Here is a 20810-nt window from a genome sequence, read left to right as displayed (position 1 = left end):
CCATGTACTCAGAAGATATAGTGAAACACTATCTATGGTCAATAGTGCATCAGTAATTTGTACTGTATAATGTTATGACAGCCTCTGTTTTTAGCCTCTCAGCTAGGCAATACAACATCAGTGAGTATTTGCTGTTGTATCGCCTGGAGCAAAGTGATTCGAGCGCTGCAGAGCTGGATGGAGCTGAACCGAGGTGCAAACATATAACGGGTCGCTGTCTTTACCCTTACACAAACCTTAGCTTTTTGCAAACAGTCTTGCAATTGTGCCACAAATTTCCCACAACATGCAAATTTATGCAAATTTGTTCTGTTGAACTTTCCATGGTAACCATTATCTGTGTGCTGTAGACCTGCTACTACCGGTCAAACACTTGCAAACTGGTGGCAACAATTTGTAGCAACCTATTTATATCCAACTGTGGGTGAGAGTGGTTGCGTTGCAGTTTTTATGATGCAGTCTAATCATCTGCATTGGCAGTCCTGTGATGAGAGTGGTTGTGTTCAGATGTTTTTTTTCCAAAATTATAGACCTTGCTTAATGCACAGTCAGCAGTTATAGCGGAGTACTTCAAATGAGCAATCAATAATCACTCTCTCTTCTCTTCTCTCTTTCCATCTCACTCCCTTCCTCCTGCCTTTGCTCTCTCCTCCTGCCTTCTCTCTCCATCACTCTCTCTCTTTCTCCAACTATCAATTTCTCCCTTTCACAGGTGGAAACATCTCAATGGGCGAGTCCCACTGAACCAGTCGTCCCTACTCCACCCCCCCACCCCCTCTTCTCCCCCTCCCTAAACCCCGCCCCTCCCTCCACTTCAGGCATCATGACTTCCACCAGCCAGGTGTTGCCTTTCAAGCTAACCCCTCCCACTGGGGTGCTGGGTGGGGCTGACGGGGTGCTGAGGTGTGACCAGGAGATAGAGAGGCGATATGAGATCGTGCCGTCAGTGGTCTGCTCCATGTGCTGCCTGTTTGGAATCATCTACTGCTTCTTTGGTAAGTCACAGTGTGGCCAAAGCTGCACTTGGAAACTCTGTGGTCTGAAAAAGTTATCATGCATTAATTGGGCTCAGTGAAGGATGTTCTTTCATGAAAACCCTGTCATCATAAAACCCTGCTACAGTAATTTGAAAATCTGGTGTCTGGGTCAGACATTAAAAATACAGCTTGAAGCTTGTACTCTCTGTATCCTGCTTCTCTCGTTGCCGGAGGGAAAGAGCTAATCATCATCAGTTATGTGTACTGTAGCTATTCTTTTTAGAACGACTGTATTTTTTGTGCTATCAAAAGCTATTATGGAAATCAGATATTAATTTTAACACATCATTTAGCCAGAAGATGAAATATTAGCTTGCTAGATATGGAGGACAAAATGGGCAACAAATGTCAAACATTTTCCGGAGGCGTCATCGTCCCGGAAAATTGCTAACTCGTAGGCTTAAAGCAAAAATCCTAATTACCATATGGATACATTATATGCAGATGACAGGAGATAGCGTGTCACTTCACTTTTTGTGTGCAGCACAAAAATGAGAAATGTAATTTCTTGTCCTGGGACCCTTACAGGCTTACAAAAGCGCATTAGTACTCTTGTCATGTGGGGACACAGACAGGAGGACAGCATTTGACATTACTGATTCACACAACCATCCAATCAAAACAGGCCAAATGCAGTACACAGTTCACACATTCAAGTTAATCAGGGAAGTGACGGTACCTCAGGAGGGGCAGAGAGGCCCTGTTTTTGCATAACTAGCTAACATTACCTGTTCAGTTGTTGCATTATTAGCTGCTTTTATAAGTTAACATTATTTAACATTAGCAGAATTGAATGTCAAAATGCATACATTCATCCACCATTAGGTATCACTAAAAGTTTTGTGCACAGTTGCCACTTCGTTATGTTCTAAGCCTATGAGCTAACTTAGTACCAGCTATGCCCCTGATTTGTGATGCTCTCAAGGCAGTTCAGTGTATATTTGCAAACACAGCTTTGGGGGAAGAGTTGTTTCCCCCAAAGCTACAAAACCAGAGAACCTGGGCTTTAATTTGTGAGCTCATCAAAATACAAAATGTGCAGCTGTACCACTGGCAGTGAATTCAAGGCTGACTTTGTGGACACATTGAATGTTTATGAGGAGCTACATCCAGGCGAGCTTTATTTCATTGTATACAAGTGCAAGGAAAGTGCCTCTTGTGTGCTGTTGGTCACCTATTCTGTCATTCCCAGTTCATTCTCCTCTGCCGATGTGCATCCTTGTGATATTACTGATTAAGGAGTGGCACAAATGGTTCTCTTGTTTCTGGCTATTGGCTATGAGTCAATAGTGAACACTCATTCCTACAGACTGAACTGTCACATGGCATAGGTGTGACATATTTCAAAGCAGAAATTCAGTGGTTTTTCACTTTAAGACCCGTATCTCCTCTTGGCTATGATCAAATGGCCAAAACCTCTCTCTCTCTCTCTCTCTCTCTCTCTCTCTCTCTCTCTCTCTCTCTCTCTCTCGTATCTCCCCTGTCCAAAATCTCTGTCATCATCCCTACAGTCTAAAAAACTACTAAGGAGAGTGGACTGCCTGCCGTCTTTTTAAAGAGGAAAATATCTCATCTTCTGCTGCTTCTCTGCTGAGACACAGGCATGTGGAGCACAAAGTCTGGGTCTTTCAACTAAATGATTGCAGCAGTGCTTTGGGAAGACACAAAGAAGCCCAGACTTTTAGAATTAACCGGAAATAAAAACCAGGACTGTCAGCGATCCCCTGTGGTGTTTTTACATTACAGTCCCCGTCATCCACCGAATGCCTGGACTCTGCTGCACTGCTCATGTATGAGTTCATTCAAATGTCTCAAAAGTCCCTACTTGAGGCTTAGTGCATACTTGTTAGTTTTTTACCTAGTGAGCGACTACACTTGATTGTATCAAAGTAGTTAGGGCTTATCCTAATGAGTTTGGATTTAAAGTCATTACTAGGAAGAGTAGCCAATAAATAATTAAAGAGAGGGATCTGCTGTTAAGGGTACCACAAGTTACTTTGCATCATAGTTGTTTGTGTTGCTGGTGAAATTATGGATGACAAATGTGATCTCCACTTGACTATCAATGGACACAATTGTATAAAGGAACAACAATTGCATATGTATAATAATATATTGAGAATGTTTTATGCTTTTCTGTTAATGAGTACAATTCGGTTCGTTGTATAGCCTTGGGTCTGCTTAGGGGAATGTGTAATTATTTACTTGCAGTTATTTTCTAGGTACAGTGGCAGCGGCAGAGTGTTTTATTTTTTTTGCTGGGGCGATGGAGGTTCTCGATTATTCAGCAAGGGTCTGCAAGGATGAACGCACATGCAAGGCCAGATGCATACAAGCAGTACTAGAGAGTTGGTTTTACATAGTACATACTGTAGGCCTACTGCAAACACGCTGCTTAATTGCAGTGCCTTGCGATGAAGGTGTTGAATTTCTTATGCATTGCTGCATAAACTAAAACGAGTGCTGTTTTGCTCAATTTTTTGTTAGCTCTCCATGAAGTTTTTGGTGAAAACATTTTAAATGAAAATTACTCTCAGCAACTAAAGTTCATGTTGTAATGCTACAATCTACCATCACATCTAATCAGTAACTTCAGATCACGTGACTCACATCCTGCACCTGCTGACCTGTGTGGGGGTGCTAATAGTTATAATACATATAATACATAAATATAAAAAATCTAAAACAAACAAAAACACAAATAAAAACACAGAGAGAAATTCAGCAAGACAGACAATGTCACAGAGAAATAACCATGAACACACAGTTTTAGTGAAATATTCTTAATTACAAAAAAAATAGAAATTTCATGAGGGTGCTACCAGAGTGTTATGGACATTCCTTTGTTGAGTTTTCTGTTATGTTAAAAAACTATTTTTATTGATGCAACTGCCTGTATTTTGGTAAAAAAAAACAACTCATTAGTCACAAATGTTATTATTCCATTTGAACTTGTGCACAGCTGGTGCCACTAGCTTCGAAACACTGAACAGCTTCCAGCTGACTAAACTGCCAATTTAATGAATCACATTCAACAAAAAAAAGGTAGTTTCATATGTGCTGGTAAAAAAAAACAACAAAAAAAAAAAAAACAGCAGCCGGGACAAAAAGACATCATGTCACAAGACGTCAAAAACAGCATCATTTCATTTTCACTTCAGATACTTCCACTCCTCAATCCTTTGCCATCTGTTGTCTATTTCTCTGTCTGTTTGTTTGATTGTATGCTCTGAGAGAGAGAGAGAAAGAGAGAGAGAGGGAGAGAGGGAGAGAGAGAGAGAGAGAGAGAGAGAGAGAGAAAGAGAGAGAGAGAGAAGAGGCGCATCTCATCTCAGAAACAAATAGATGGATTTCTGCTCTCAGTGCCAGATCTTGCTCTCTGTGACCAAATGAAATTGCTGTTTGACGAATGAGAAGCAAGTTGTTGATGTTCCCCAGAAACCCCACAGTCAGTTTTTCAGGATTTGAGAGAAAGAGAGAGGTTGATTTTCAAGTCTCAAGTATTGTCACCACAGCACGATTTGGCTCAGTCCCAGCCAGGGTCTTCAGCAGTTTCTACACATGTGAGAAGACAAGGTTCAGCTGTCGTTTATTTAAGACAGCAGGCCAAAATCGGAGATACACGGTTTCTGGAGAAGAGATGAGTGATGTTATAGGAGATGGGCAAGGCAGGAGAAGAGAGATGAAGGGAGAGATACAGCAGGTGAATAAACCAGATTGAACAGAGAGGATGGGAAGTTGGATGGCTGGGGGAATAGTAAGGGAGGCAACGAGGAATGAAAGAAGGGATAGATAAGGGGTTGGATGAATGGATGAGGAATCTGTGTGGGGTTGAAAGAAAGACAAGTGATAAAGGGGGGAAAGAAATGGATGAGGGTGGAGTGGAAGGATTGAGGAAGAGGGGAGGAGGTGAGCAGGAACAAATGAAGGGGCATGGTATAAGGAAAGGAGGGTTAGGGAGACAAGGGACAGGTATAGAATAAATTAGACAAGGGGTATAAAGAAAGGAGGGTAGAGCAGATAGATTAGAATACATAAGGAACAGGAGTAGAAACTAGACCAGAAACTAAAGAGCAGGTGTTTAAAATGTCTTGACTATCTTATATGGAAGAATAATGTTGGGAATTAGTGACTCTAATCAAAATCAAATCAAATGTCCAGGTTGCTGCACTGTAGATGCTTTTGAAATGCTTCCTATTATTTCATGTCTCTCATTGACTCCTATTCATTCTGGCCCCATGCTATAGAGGAAATTCAAACTATTGTGTGACATACAGAAGCTTTTACAAAACCTTTTTCATTCATTTAATGGGTTGGAAGGGCAAGGAGGCTGAAATGATGTATAGAATAGACGAGGGACTGAGTAGAGAAGGGAAGAAAGACGGCTTGAAAGGGTTTATTGAATAAAGGAGGGAGGAACAGGAGGGAAGGGTGTGGAAGAATGGATGGGATGAGAGGAAGAGCATTGTCGGGCTCAGCTGCGCAATGCCTGATTACACAAAGATAACAATCTGATGTCGAGCCCCCAAGAGACCGAGAGGGCAGACAGAGAGAGAAAGAAAAGAGACGCAGAGAAAAGTAAAGAGAGACACAAACATTAATAAACACAGATACAAGGAGCGATGAGATTTACTGACTGAAAACTGTGGGGAATTTGAGCTTTTGATGCTTTGGCGTGATTGTTTTTCGGTGTTCATCATGCTGATAAAGTGCAATGAAATGGAAATAAATTGGTGAACGAGGGAGAGGGAGAGAGGAAGTTAAGAAGGAAAGGGAGGGCAATAGAAAGGGCAAATAAAGAAAAGAGAAAGACATGGAGAATGGCTGTTCACTTATGAATTTGGAGAACTTTTTGTAATAATAGAGGATGATTGTTCTCTCCGTATATACCTCTCTTTCTTCCTTTCTTTTCTTTTTCTTTCCCTTACCCACCACAGGAAGGTAGCTGTTCATTTTTCCCTGGGTTGCCTTCTGGTCTTTATGTGTCCCCACTCTCTCTGTAACATTTTCCCTTTTCCTCTTTTTCTTGTTTAAGTTGATAATACCCTTTATTCGTGAAGCACTTTTTGCAAAGCAACAGCACAAAGCAATCTACATTGAATCAAACAATAGCTATAGGAGTCAGAAAAAAAACAGAAGAGTGTAGGCACAATGTGAGAGAAAAATAATGAAATAAAACCAGAGATCAAATACAAAAATTCTCTGTACCTCCCAGCTGTCATCATATGTTGCCTCTTTCTTTTTTTTATAGTTGTGGTTATCACGAGGAAACAGAAGTTCTCCTTCACTGTAAGCTTGTTTTTGGATGTTTGTGGCAGGATGACAGTAGGCAGGATGGTGTGGATGGATTTAACCTGGCCTTAACTCCTTTCATCCTCATATATCCACCACAATCACTGCTCATTGTGTGTGTTTGGGAGAGAGAATTCATGTGTGTGTGTGTGTGTTTGACTTTGTGTGCCTGTTCATATGTTGCCCATTCCTCTCTCTTTCAGTCTGCCAGAGTTTCAAGGAAATGATTGTTGTTGTTCGTTGTTTCATTTAGTCTTCATGTTGTATCTGATGTGTGTTTGACTCTTCCCACTTCAGGCTCATATGTGCACATACAGGTACAGCATGTGCCAGTGTTTTGTGTGTTTGTGATAGACTGATAGACTCACAGATGTCCGTGTCCCGTCTCTTCTCCTGCAGGCTACCGCTGCTTCAAGGCGGTCATGTTCCTGACGGGCCTGATGTTCGGCTCGGTGGTCATCTTCATGCTGTGCTACAAGGAGAGGGTGATGGACACCCAGCTGAGTGTGGAGGCCTCGGTGGGCATCGGCCTGGGCATCGGGACCCTGTGTGGGCTGGTGACCATGTTGGTCCGCAGTGTGGGACTGTTCATGGTCGGCCTGCTGCTGGGCCTACTGCTTGGAGTGGCTTCACTGGTGGTGAGGAGACGTGATTTGGGTTGATTTGTGTTCATTTTCATACAGCATCTCAAAGAAAATATCACATAGGCTGCTTAAAATAAATGGCCGTAATAAATAGATGTGTAAGTCTTACATAATCCATCACATTTTCTACTGGATCTCACTACATATCAACAAGAATGAGTTAAAACTTGTCTTTATTAGCAATTTTGCTACAGTATGTACGCTATTCTCTCCCTAACCTTCATCTCCCTCTTTCTTTACTTCGCCCTCTGTCCCTTGTTCTCTTTTTTTCACTTCAATACAAATGAGCTTTATGGACATAGAAAGCATAACGCTGCTGTCATGTGAAAACCTTGTAACTCCAATTTTCATGTTTTAACTTCAGTTGAAGGATTACATGCTACTGTGTGGGTTGAGACAAATTCGACCATCCTTAGTGCTTAGGAAACCCTTTCAAAGCCCCATTGGATGAACTCAAAATGCTTGATGGTCAAAATAGAAACAAGGCTGTTTTTCTTAGTTCCAAAGTTTACATTTTAGTGAGGTTTTCACATGGACATCAGTGATAAGTACCAACTGCCAAAACAAAATTAGCATTGTTTTCTGCTCTCCACACCATCCTGTCTCCAAGGTGATGGAGGAGTTCTACCACCCCAAGACAGTGTGGGTTCCTCTGGGCGTTCTCCTGGGTTCTGGCACGCTATTCGCCGTCCTCACCCTCCAATGGCAGCGCTGCTTTGTCACCCTCTCCACCGCCACCTTCGGCTCTGCCATCATCACCGTCACCGTGGATTACTTTATTGAGCTGTTCGCCTTGGTGCACTACGTCTACGAGAGACTCAAGGTAAGCGTGCTGCTGTGTGTGTGTTTACGAGAGGGGTTGTGAGACAGAGAGAAAAAGTTACTTTTCGCTTCTTTGAAGCTCACCTTGATGCATAATGTTTTCTACAGACTCAAGGTAAGAAAGTGTGTGTGTGTGCGCGTGTGTGCGTGTGTTTGAGGGTGGGCGTGTGTGTGTGTGTTCAGCTCAAACATCATTACTGTCTCCTTGGATTACATTATTGAGCTGTTTGCCTCAGTTGGCTATGTCTATGAGACTCAAGGTAGGAGTGTGTATGTGTGAGAGAGAGAGAGAGAGAGAGAGAGAGAGAGAATCACCATTGACCTATTGAGCACTTTATAGAGCCTTGGTGTGCTGTCTACAAAACATTCAAGCTAGCAGTGTGCCTGGGGGTTGTGGGGTTGGGAGAGAGAAGGAGGGCAAGAGTGTATTTGAGCGAACTGTTGCCTGCATTATCGAGCCGTCATCGGCATCAGTGCATTACATGTTTATGAGAGAACTGGGGGGTTTGGTGCATTTGGTGTGTGTGTAGTGCGGGGATGAGGGAGACATGGAATGATTAAGAGAGAGTATGTGAAGTACCAACGACCGTCTGTATAGAGCCGGTGCACTATTGACATCAGTGAGAGAGTTTTTGTTGAACTGAATCTTAAATCTCTCTACTCCATGGCGTGTGGATTTGGAGCGACAAAGTTAATCTAATTCTTAACCGCCATCTAATTCTCAATTTGAGCACTCTTTTTCAGCAGCGTCCTTCTTCACGTTCATTCATTAATATACCTTTAACTTTCCTACAACCACTGATTTCTGTAGTTAGACTTTTATCAAGATCAAGAAGCCTCTGCATAATAAGGCACAGGATCTTTATCATTTGAGAAAAACTAAAATGAGTCAAGATTTGTTTCAGTATTTTCAAACGAAAGGTTTAATTCCAAAATGCTATGTATCCATTTTGAGAAATAAATGCTACCTGAAGTTTATTACTTAATATTTTGTAAATAAAGAAGGTTTCATCCTCAATAGTGTTATTTTGTAAGCAAATGTATTAGATGCTTAATATCCTCATTGATATTCCTTAATGATTGTATGTTCATACCAGGGACTCGGTAATTTATCCAAATGGCGGTTATTTCAAGATGGAATTAAACTCTTGAAATATTCATGACACATTATAACCTCTGAGAAACCTGTTTTCATTGAGTTGGAAATTAGGAAATTAGTCACTTTGTGAATATTAGTAATTTTGTGGAAACTAGGGCATTATTAGAAGGAAAAAAAAATATTTAACTGAAAAAACGCAACTGTAATCTTTGTAGGTGGCACCAAAGAGGCCGGTGTGCTGGTTCACCTGGGTCATCTTGGGGGTGTGGCCTGTCCTGGCCTTGCTGGGAGTGCTGATCCAATGGAAAGTCACCGCAGAGGGCTATTCCCACACGGAGGGTGAGTGATGCTGTTTTACTGCAGACCCAACCAAACGCTTTTTACCAGAGCCGAGTTTGATTGGTATTGATGTGGTTGGAGCAGCCTATTTTAGAATTACACAGCTGTGGGTCATGTTGTCGATATTGCGTCTTTGCATCTTGGCAGTGGGAGATAACTGTGTGAGTTTTTGAAAGCTTGAAGGATTTCATCACCAATAAATCATGAAATGTAATGTAAGTAAACTGCGTACTCCTCTGACTTAAATTTCTTCTTCATTGTGGCTATTAGGGGAGGAGATTATGAAAAAATAAAATCTTTTCACAGCATTTTCAACCACTGTTGGTGAGGCCAACTTTCTCAGGACCGAGCACAGTTTTTATGAGTTTTGTATTTTGCTCATAAATTTCAAATTGTCACTTCCCGTCACGTCCTGTCACCATACCTGACATCTGTGAGCAGTTTGGGCTAATAGGGAGAATCTACAGGGTCTCAGTCAGCGGGGATGGGACACTCTTCTCAGTTGCAGACCCAATTTGTGGTTTAGACTGGTGAGACAGGGTGTATTTTTACATGAATATCTCGGCTTTAAATTCTAATTACCATCCAATACCATCCAAGAATGTACGTACACAAGTGAATGGGTGAATTAGAGAGAAGTGAGTGATTCAGTCAGTCATTTAGGAAGGGAGTTAAGGAAAGAAGGAAGAAACTAAGGAACAAATGAAGGTATTGTGTGTGTATGAAGGTATGAAGTATTCTGCAGAAACATTGTGTCACTAGTCACTAGTTTCAGTTATCCCAATCAATCTTAGTGCAACATCTCAGTGTATCTATCAATCTATCAATGCTCCTGCCATACCCATTCAGTAGGGACTGTGTGTGTGTGTGCATGTGTGTTTGTGCATGCACACATGTGTGTTTAATAAGGACACTGAACTTCATTCATTAAAGAAACGTTTAACCCAGTTTCATTTGAAATCAACAAGCGGCACTTTCCGCACACAATTGGTATTTGTCTATTTTGAATTTGGTTTAAAGATCAAACTTGTGTTCTCAGAAAGCATGTCTACACAGAATGACAATAAGCCTCCTTTCAGTATCTATCCCACACAGCCCACTGCTGAAAGCTGCCACTATTTTATCAAGTCTGACAAATCCTTCCTACGGAGATTTTATTAAATAGGCAGTTTCATTGCTTTAGAAATCATAAGCACAGCACTCCATGAAGTCAGGGAACTGGGGCATAATGTGTGCATCAGTGTGTGTGTGTGTGTGTGTGTGTGTGTGTGTGTGTGTGTGTGTGTGTGCGTGTGTGTGTGTAAGATACACATTCCTCTCACAAACACTGGCCTTGTCAGCAGAATGTGTTATTTGCAGAAACAGGCTTAGTGTAGTCCGAAAGCAACCACAACACAGATGGCATGAAAACACACACACACACACACACACACACACACAAACATATACAGTACACAAACACACGTACACACAGCACATGCATGCATCAAGGCAGAGGGAAAGAGAGTATATTTATCTCTCTCTCTCTCTGACAGTCTCTCACTCAATCACTCACTCTCACACATACAGTAACTACAGAGAGAGTGAAGCACACATCACTCACTCGCTCACTCACTCACTCACTCACTCACTCACTCACTCATTTGATCTCTGCTATGGTATGACATTGGGTGTTATTCAATTCCTTAGAAGGAGTCACACATGGCCCCTTATAATGGGATAAAACAGCGAGCTGCCACGGCTTCCAGTCAGAGTGTGTGGGCAAAGAGATAGAGGAAGCTTTTTGGCTATATTATGAAAAGTGTGCAATTGTGCGTGTGTGTGAGAGATAGACAGAGAAAACAGAACATGTATGCGTGTGTGTGTGTGTGTGTGTGTGTGTGTGTAGGTGTGTGTGTGTGTGTGTGTTATGCTTGTTGCCATAGATACGGCCCGTGGTGGCCTTATTTTGTTTAGGTTAAAAGCTTTAGATTGGGGAGGAGAAGAAGGAAATTGGAGGGAGGAGAAGAAAGAGGAGGAGGTGGAAGAGGTTAAGTGTAGAGAAGCAGGTGAGCAGGTGTTTACTGAATAAGAGCAGGTGTTTACTGAATAAGCTTAAAGGAATAGTTCACCCAAAAATGAAAATTCTGTCATCATTTCTCACCCTCATGCCAAATGAAACGCAGGTGAAATTTGTTAGTCCATATAACACACAGGGAGGTTGCCAGCACAACTTCGTAGCAGCCTTCTCCAAAACAACTGAAGTCAGTGGGGACCAGTTCTTTAGAGTAGAGAGCCAAACAATCACACTGTGAATAGAAAGATCTATACACCAGTATTTGTTGCAAATCAATCAGCTGTAGTTAAGATTTGCACTAAATTATGGTGTAAATATACTGTAGGTCTTTTTGGAACTCTGAAGAACTGGTCCCCACTGACTTCAGTTGTTTTGGAGAAGGCTGCTATGGAGTTGTGCTGGCAACCTCCCTGTGTGTTATATGGACAAACGTCACCTGTTTTTCAACTGGCATGAGGGTGAGTAGATGATGACAGAATTTTCATTTTTGGGTGAACTATTCCTTTAATTCTCCCTTAAAGGGGCAATAAGTGAGATTTTTACTACCCCAGAGCATAAAATGACCATAATCCTGCAGGGAGTTGATAGCGTTGTTGATCAATACCAGTGACTCGATGATTACTTTGCCAGCTGCTGAGATTTCTGGCTTCCAAAACTCACTTTCTGGTCCCTACTCTGTTTTAGATCAAAAGCTCCCCACCCATTGGAGATTCAAGACCCCCCCCCCCCCTTACTATTTGCATTTTCGACTGCTCAGCAATAGAGGACGGCTCTCCAAGCGAGCAACCGGCATCACAAAACATTTCAGCTACGAAGGCTAGTAAGCCTCGTTTTCAAGCCCACAAAGCAAATGACAAAGCAGTATTATTATTATTACAGTGTTTTGCATGGTGATATATTACGGTACCTCTTCACTAGAAGTTTCTGTTGGATCTCTGCTAATTAGCTAGCTTATTCATCTCTATTTTGAAAATGTGAAAATGTTTCTGTCAATTGCATGCCACTATAGGTCAAGGGGATGAAGGCTGTGCCAGAGACTTATATAGGAGGCAATTAAGATTACGTTCTATCAATGTTGTTGCATTTCTTGCCGTTAACCGATGAGGCTGTTAGAGGCTGATATATAGATTTAGTGCCATCATTGTAGGTTAGTAATAATGGCCCTTTAAATTAGCCCTGAAGTATTCTTTAAGGTAACTAACACAACCTTGCCTACAGCTGAGGCTAAGCCAATGTTATGCATTTAGTCTTTTTTTAACTGCTGCAACCTGTCAATACTGGGTCAATGCAAGTCAAGCCTAAGCCAATAATGAAATGCGAAAACACTTATGAAAACAATGTGAAAGAGAAAATAAAAACAGTGCTTGGCCTTCCCCACCCAGCCCCCACATTTGAATAAATTGACAATTGGAAATGGCGTGCAAGAGAAAGGAGGATGAGGAATGATGTGGAGGAGAAAAGAGGGGGCAGGTGTTATGGGGGAGGGGTGAGGAGGGGGATGGGGTGGAGAGGAAGTGGGGCAAAATGGGTGAGCGGGGCACAATCACATGCAAACATTCATTTATTTACATATATTCATTTGCATGCATCAGTGCAAGAAATACAGGCTGATAAAGAGTTTCCGGAATATAAACAATATCATTGACCACAAGCAATAATGATGCATTGAAACCATTAAATGCAGTTAAATTAGAACAGAAATTCTGGTTGTTTCATAAATATGTTCAGTTTGCCGTCAATTAGAATTCAAGAATACAAAAAACTGCCCCTGCTGCCAATAATAGAACACACACACACACACACACACACAAACACACACACAGCGGCATGTGGCCAGAGGGGACTGAGGTGGGGTGAGTAGAGGAGGAGAATGGGGTGAATATCATTAAGCGGTTTCCCTGGCAGATGGTGCCTCGTTAGCTATCCCCCCCTCTGCCCAAAGAGACAACAATGGACCTCATAAAACACACACACACACACACACACACACACACACACACACAACACAAACAGTGGAGCACACATATTTTCTGCACGAGGTACAGCAAGGTCCTTGTACTTGTGGCAACATTTGGACCCTACAAAATGGAGATGAAACAGATCTTTCTCACACACATACAAACACAAAACACTTACAAACACACACACACACACGTGCAAAATAATCAGATGGGTAATCAGTGGACAGCGAGACGGGCTGAAGTTTTGTCATCTGTTGCCGGGGAGGGTGTGAAAATAACACGAACACACTCTCCTACTCACAATATGTCAACAGTCTCAACAGCCCAGTGCGAGTACATGCAGTGAGGAAAATCATCTGTCTGTCAACTGATTGGACAGAACGAAGGAAATGGTCATGAATGAATGAACTTGCATATGTTCAGATTGTTTTTTTGTTTTTTGGGGTTGTTTTTTTTTGTCTTTTAGCCTGCACTCACCAAAAATCCCCAGGGGATACAGCAATTAAAGAATGTATCATTAAAAAATATCCTTAAATATTTGAAAGTGAATGGACGGTTCCTCTTCTTTCTCTCTATCTCATCCTCTCTCATTTCTTTCTTCATGTTATTCTCTTCTTGTTCACTCTCTCATAATTATCCATTGTTCTCCTACTAGCGTGACCCTATTCCCTCATACATTTAACTTGATTTTTTTCTCGTTTACTCTCTCCTGTCAGTATATCTACATTGTTTTTGTTCTCTTGCTCTGTAACTCTCTCTCTCTCTCTCTCTCTCTGTCTTTCTGATGTCTTTCTCTCTCTCTCTTTCTCTCTCTCTCTCTCTCTCCCATTCACACTCCGACATCTCTCTCTAGCTCTGTCTCTCTATGGTCTTTATCTCTTACTCTCTCTCCCTCTGATGTGATCTCTCACTCATTTTCTCTCAGTTCTCTCTCTCTCTCTCTCTCTCTCAGGCCAATACCGTCTCCTCATTTCCACTCATTCAGTTTAATCTCACTGTCTTTTTCTCTGTCATATCGCCAGTTCATCCTTTCACCTTTTGCCGAACTTTGTTTTGTAATTATTCCAATCTCCCTCCTCTCTCTGTCTCTCAGTGGTTTTGAGCCGACAGCAGCGGAGGGTCCAGCTCATGCGGATCCGTCAGCGGGAAGAGAGGCTGAAAAAGGAGAAGGAGAACAAGAAGAAGAAGAAACGGCAGAACCAGAAGACCAACCTCAAGCAGAAGCCCCACTCCCACCACCACCACCACCAGCAGTACCATCACCCAGGGGCGTCCCACCCCCATCACCAAACCCAGGGCTCTCAGCCCCCCAAAGCCCCGCCTCCCCAGACCGAACCGGGCTACCACCGCAAGACCAACCCTGTACGGCGCTTTGATGGAGACGTGCTGTCACCGGTAAGATCCTGGTAGACTCTAGGACCCGTATTCTTAAAGTGATGGTGAACTTTTCTGCAGGAAGGATGTCTGCACACTGAATATAACCTCATATAAGCTGAATATTCAGTGTGCGGACATCCTTCCTTGTCTCTGTAAGTTGCTGATTTTGCCCTGCACCTGTACCCAGGTTGGGCTGGATGTGCACACCATTTTACTTTTCTCTATTGTGTAGCTTCCTGGACATGATATAACCCCAAAACTGGTGATTCTCTGTTATCTGTTGCTCCGGGGCTCCGGTAGAGGCGATTGGAGAATTGCTTTTTTTTCCTCTTCCCATACACTGCCATTATATGGTGGAACAGGTCTCAAAATCACACTTCTAGCACAGACACAAACAAAGCAGTTTCTGACAATATAGAAAAAAATCTAGTAATTCTGCAGAATTTTGACTCGCTTTCTTTATGTTATTAAACTTTCAGTTTGAACAAGTATAACACTGAAATTCTTCCAACCAGATTTTAATGTTTCACTTGTTGGTTTAATAACATAAATATTAACTTAAAAAAAAATCTGCAGAATTACTAGTTTTTTTTATATCTTTCACAATCTGCTTTGTTCAAGTTTGTTTATGTGCTAGAAGCGTGATTTTGAGCCTTGTTTCGCTGAATGGAGAGAGAAAAAAACACGATTCTCCAATTGTCTGTACCGGAGCAACAGATAACAGAGAATCACCGATTTTGGGGTTATATCATGGCCAGGAATTTACACAACCCAAGGTACTACCAAAGTTCAACATCACTTTATCTTCAAATAGGACGACTTGATATTCATAATAGTCTCAGATCTGATAGAGGTTTGCTCCATCCCATCAGATCCTGAGACTGATACTCCCTCTGGGTCGATATTTCTCCAAAGGCATGCTTCTCTCTTCACCATTTCCATTATATAAGGCTCACTTTATATGCGTGTGCCGCCCTCAAAAGGAATTGGTTGAAAAATTAAAATGTTGCTCTCTTTGCAGCTGTCTGAGGGCGTTAAGGGTCATGGTAACAAATTGATTAAGATGCACAAGTTTTCTGCTCCAATATGCTTGTTCAGTGCTGCTTTTGGTAAATAGGATTCCATGGCCACTGCTGTATTAATGCAGAAGAGATGAGAGAGAGCAGCTACCAGTGTAACTTAAAAAATAATGGAATAACTCAATATTCGGACGGGATAGAGCTTTAAAGTCCCAGTCTGTAATTTATTTAGCCTTATACATTTTATTTACATTCACATAAATAAATGAAGACTTGCTTATAAATGGGAAATAAGCTGTTTCAACCTTACAAGTCTGTGCTCATGTGTTTACAAACAGTACAAATGTAACCAAAGCTTTCAGAGCCTCAAAATCAGAACTGACAACAGATATATACTGTAAATTAAAGCGACATGTGACAGTGCTTCAGTACTGCAATCGTGGATCAGGTCTAGACTTCTAGACATCCATTACAACATTCAAGTTAATTTGGCCAGTTAACAAATTGTCACACTTGTCTTGTAAAATGGGAAAGTTCTTCTACTTGAAATGTTATTCCCTGTTCATCTTTTTGCATCTCAGTTTGCAATTCTCTCAATTAGATTCATCAGATTCAAACAATGTTTTTTCCATCTTTTAGACCTAAAGCGATTGCTATTCAGCATGACATACATGTGTCTATGACATGCTTTTTGTGGTTTCACTGTCATTGTTCGATATCTACCTCTACCTCTGTATCTGTATACTATAGATTCCTATCCCAACCCTTTGCTGTCTGTCTGTCCACAGAGCTACATCAGGAGCTTCAGGGACAGACAGACGGACAGACGGGCGTACTCCCACGGTCGGATGATGAGCCGCTCTCGTATGGCCGAGCTCGACTACGACTGTGGCTCTCAAGTGCCCCTCACGGCCCCCAGCGGACCCCCAGTACGCGTCTGAGACTGCGATATATACACACACACACACATGCACACACACACACACACACACACACACACACACACACTGGAGGCTACTTCAAACCCCCTTGTCTGGGATATAACACCTAATTTTACCGTGCCAACCTAATCAACTGCCTGTTAGCCCGCCAGGCAATGTCCCACACTGGGTTTCTCATCTCAAAACTGGATCGCAGTTATTTGGTTTGATTCCATTTTTTTTTGTTTTTTTGTTTTTTGGAATGTGAAAACTCTTAATGCAGACACAGCAGATAGTACTACTGCTCCTCTTCTTTTGGATAGATCAGGAATTGATTGTGGTCAGAAGGCGATGTGGTCGAATCTCACTACTCATCACGCACTTGGTTCCAAACCCCGTCTGTTCCTGCACTGGTCTGGAAGAGATAAAATTTGCAACGATTTAATCATAAGTGGACTGAAATGTCACTTTGAACTGTTGATTAAAAGCTGAGTATATGAAGTATTTTTTTTTTATGGACAAGGTCACATGAGTACTCAGCAGGAGTCCTCAAAGCACTTGCGTGTTGCAAGCGGAGAGATACTCAAAGTAGTTGAGTATTCTGGTAGAGGAATAATCAAAGTATTCAAGTCTCCACAGGAGGGCTGCACCGGTTGAGGTAAAAAGGATCAAAATATCACTTTTAAGTTGTCATTATAAATGAGTTTTTCTTTCAGATGGGAACATAATGCTCCAGATGGCTTTCATGGAGTCAAGGTAACACTTCTACCTTCAATAAACCTTGAACACTTTCTTTACTGAAAGCTAATTAAAGGAGGATTTTGGCAAGGATTTGCCTCAAGGATTCCTTTATGAGCGCTCAGAGGAAGTCGTACAACAGCTTAAAATGACAGTGAAACTGTACAAAGCGCTGTTCACGCAGAAACCGAAAGACAGCTCTTCCTCCTTGGTTTCTCCATTGAAAGGTCACTCTGTGAAGTGAAGTGTTGGTGAAGTCAGTCTGTTTCCGTTGTCTCCTCTGAGTCCAGACTGAATCCAGACACAGCAGCATGAGACTTCCTCTTCTACGGCTTATAGAACAGAAACCAGTTTTACATGTAAAATTCTGTTATTGCAGGAAAAAAATGATGCTCCTCTTCGATGAAAAAGGATGATCAAACAATGTCAGTTCACACAGAAAACATTGTTTTGATCTTTTTTCTCGTGGATACTCTCTCAGTGAAGTGTCCTGGGGAAGAAGATGATGTTTCATTGCCTTTGTTGCCATTGTCCAAGGGGGATGTGCTTTACATTAAGCTGCCTCGCTTAACGGGAACATCTCATCTCCTTCCCTCTGCCCTCGCCAGCTGTAGAACTGCAGGCTTGACCAGGAGAAAGAGACAAAAAGATCCCACAACGAAGATCCACACCTTCCCTCTTCTCCCCTCATTCCACAGAATTTAAAATCATTTTTTGATAAATTTCTAAAAAAAATTACATTCATGTCCCATTTTCACTGCTCATCCTAAAAATGATCTGGTATTAGAGAATTCATCAGCTATTTAAATATGTTCTTAGAGCATGCAAAAAAGTCACTGCTTTCAAATTCTGGTCACTGTCATAAAATCTGTTTGAGGGTTTGATGTGAACAATAAGTGACAGTTAAAATGTTAGAGGGTTTGTGTGTGTGTGTGTGTGTGTGTGTGTGTGTGTGTGTGTGTGTGTGTGTGTGTGTGTGTGTGTGTGTGTGTTTGTGTATGGGGACACATGATCAGCCCTGTAGCAAGTAATGGACTGTACCAAATATTGGTCAAGGAGAGGGGAGTTCATTTCAATGTGTGTAGAAGATGCTGTCATTTTTTTCTTTTTTTGTCTCTTTTTTTCTGCAATATGCCGGCCTAGTTTAAAATGTGAATCTTTGAGTTTGGATGAAGTGCTAAATTATAAAACTGAGGAGGGTTAAAACGAAGAGGAAGATAAAACGGTGTTCTGTGTGCTCGATGGCACAATGTGAAAATGTGAAAGCGTTTGCAAATGGCGCCCTCTACTGTTTACTGCTGGACCTCTTATGTACTGATGGGAATGCTGTGTGTGTGTGTGTGCGAGCGCGTGTGTGTTTCACTTGTAAATTCAACTGTGCTCATAACATATGTGATATTGTTGTGCTGTACATCCAGAGAGGTGAGGAAGTTTGATATGTAAAGAAAGTATTTTCAGTACAGTAGAACTTTTTTTTTTTTAATCTGAACCCCTTTGCATTTGAGGTGAGTCATTACTAATGTGTGGTTTGGCATAGTGAGTAGATTACTAACACTACCTACATTGCAGTTCCTATTGCACCAAATGGTACTGTAAAGTCCTTTGGATGAAAGACCCAATGGCATAATTTCAACATTGAAATGCATTGAAATTCAAGACCAGAACTAATTCCAAATTCAAAACCTGCATGCATATGCATTTGAAATGCTCTGTCAGTCTTAATTAAGTTTAAATGCCTATAGCTGCATGTCTTAGCAAGGGCATTCCAAGAAATACATCAATGGATCACACATAATCATTTGCTTATTTTTACATCATCAGATTTTGCTAATTATGCCCATTGGGATAGTGTGCGTGTTTTTTTGTAGACTGAGCAATTTGATTTGAATTTGAATGATTTGTGAGGTTTAGATGAAGAAAAATATACTACTGTACTTTCAAATACTTGAGTGATGCTGGATTTAAGCAGCAGCTGTAGCCCTTTGTGTGGTGGACTGGGTACTGGGACCAATCAATTCACCTTAACCCTTTACTGCATGAGAATCCCCATGTGTTTCTTTCCGTCTGTATCCAGTGTGTCGTTTCTGTCAGTGTGAAAACCCAGCAACTCCAATTCAGTTTTGTGGCCCCAGGGTGCACAAGACACATTCCAAATCCACCGAGTGAATGCAAAAGTGCAGAAGGTTGTTAATCTGAAATGTGAGGTTTTCTCTCGACCACTTCATTCTGAAATGTACTGATAGCATGAGTGAGTCTTTGTAACATAGTTTTCTCTTTTGAGCCCAGAGAAAGGACCAAACTATGTGTTCTGCCACAGTGAATGGGCCTAAGTGACAGGCTCTTATTAGCCGAGATCCAAACTGGAATAGGCAGAGACACATCCTCTTCTCTTCTCACCTCCTCTCTTCTCACCTCGCCTCTTCTCCTCCCTCCTCTCCTCATTTCCTCTTCTTACCTCTTCCTCCTCTCCTCTCTGTTTCTGCTGTCTATAAGAAAAAGGGCTTTGAAAATGTGAAGATGTGAGTCATTTCCCACCTCTTGTCATGTGACCATTATGCTAAGACACCTTCTATTCTGCTGTATTAGTGTTATCCCTATCATTTTTTTTGCAGTAGTGGTGATTCTGGGGATATTTTGGTTGCCCTTCCATCCCTGTTTTGGTCCCCTTTTGTGGTTTTAGTGCAATTTTAGCATCAACACTGTTCTTATTTGGGAACAAATAAGAAACTGAGCATTGGCCCTATACTTGTTTGTAATTTGGGGACAAACTGGGATAAATTATCAAAATATTTTAAATGGTCCCTTTTTCTTACTATCTCTTATTTTCTTGCTGTGGTCGCCCACCACTGCTGAATAAAAGTAGGGGAAACACTGTTATATTGTATATACCGTACTGTAAATAGTTTCTGAATGTACATATGTTTGATTCCCTTTTCTTGTTTACATCATGATCACTTATTATGTAACTTATCTGGTTCATTATTTTCTAATGGAGTAGACCTACATACTGTATGACTGTTTTTATATTGTGTTATGACTGTATGTCTGATTGGTTTGATTTGCCTGGTAGGTGATTTGCACTTCTGTCTGTAAATTGTTGATTTTCATTCTCGTCCCGGGGTTTCAACATGTGATGTTGGAAATCGGCAGACAAACTGAGCCTTGTGTTGACTTTGCAGTTGCTCTGATTATCAGCAGGGGGTGATATGAGGGGAGATAAAGGGGGATGGCATCTCCCTGGTTGGAACAAAAAAAATCAGTAATTCAATAATTGCAAAAGTTTCACCTTCTCACCATCCCCCTTGTTAAATTTGTACAAATCACCAATCATTATCAGTCATTATTATTATTATTATTATTATTATTGAGCATGTATTTATATGGACCTGAATATGATAAACATTGTGATTCTACAATCTCTGACTACTTGGTTGTCTCTCAAATTTCTATTATTATTTTTTTATCAATTAACTGATTAACTGGCTGTACATGTTTTGTGACGTGAA

General features: G+C 41.4%; 1 protein-coding gene across 2 annotated transcripts; it reads left to right on the top strand.

Moving 5' to 3' along the window:
* Positions 1-823: 823 nt before the first annotated feature.
* On the top strand, positions 824-16587 carry tmem198aa (transmembrane protein 198aa). Of its 2 annotated transcripts, XM_071904541.1 has the most exons (8): positions 824-995; positions 6729-6967; positions 7584-7796; positions 9110-9233; positions 14344-14434; positions 14488-14521; positions 14556-14645; positions 16435-16587. In XM_071904541.1, exons 1-8 carry the CDS (start codon positions 824-826, stop codon positions 16585-16587), a joined length of 1116 nt encoding a protein of 371 aa, XP_071760642.1. The 2 variants fall into 2 exon arrangements, with proteins under 2 accessions (XP_071760642.1, XP_071760641.1); XM_071904540.1 differs by having other exon boundaries at positions 14344-14645.
* The last annotated feature ends 4223 nt before the right edge of the window (positions 16588-20810 follow it).

Source organism: Centroberyx gerrardi, chromosome 10 (assembly GCF_048128805.1).
Source record: "Centroberyx gerrardi isolate f3 chromosome 10, fCenGer3.hap1.cur.20231027, whole genome shotgun sequence".
In the NCBI taxonomy this organism is placed as follows: domain Eukaryota; kingdom Metazoa; phylum Chordata; class Actinopteri; order Beryciformes; family Berycidae; genus Centroberyx; species Centroberyx gerrardi.
Note: the sequence above shows the minus strand (reverse complement) of the source record. Positions and strands in the feature narration are given on the sequence as shown.

Excerpts from the sequence above, each read along its gene's own strand:
- tmem198aa (XM_071904540.1), top strand. The coding sequence starts at position 824 with ATGACTTCCACCAGCCAGGTGTTGCCTTTCAAGCTAACCCCTCCCACT. Across the intron at positions 996-6,728 it reads AATCATCTACTGCTTCTTTG|GCTACCGCTGCTTCAAGGCG; the intron begins GTAAGTCACAGT and ends CTTCTCCTGCAG. Across the intron at positions 6,968-7,583 it reads TTGGAGTGGCTTCACTGGTG|GTGATGGAGGAGTTCTACCA; the intron begins GTGAGGAGACGT and ends CCTGTCTCCAAG.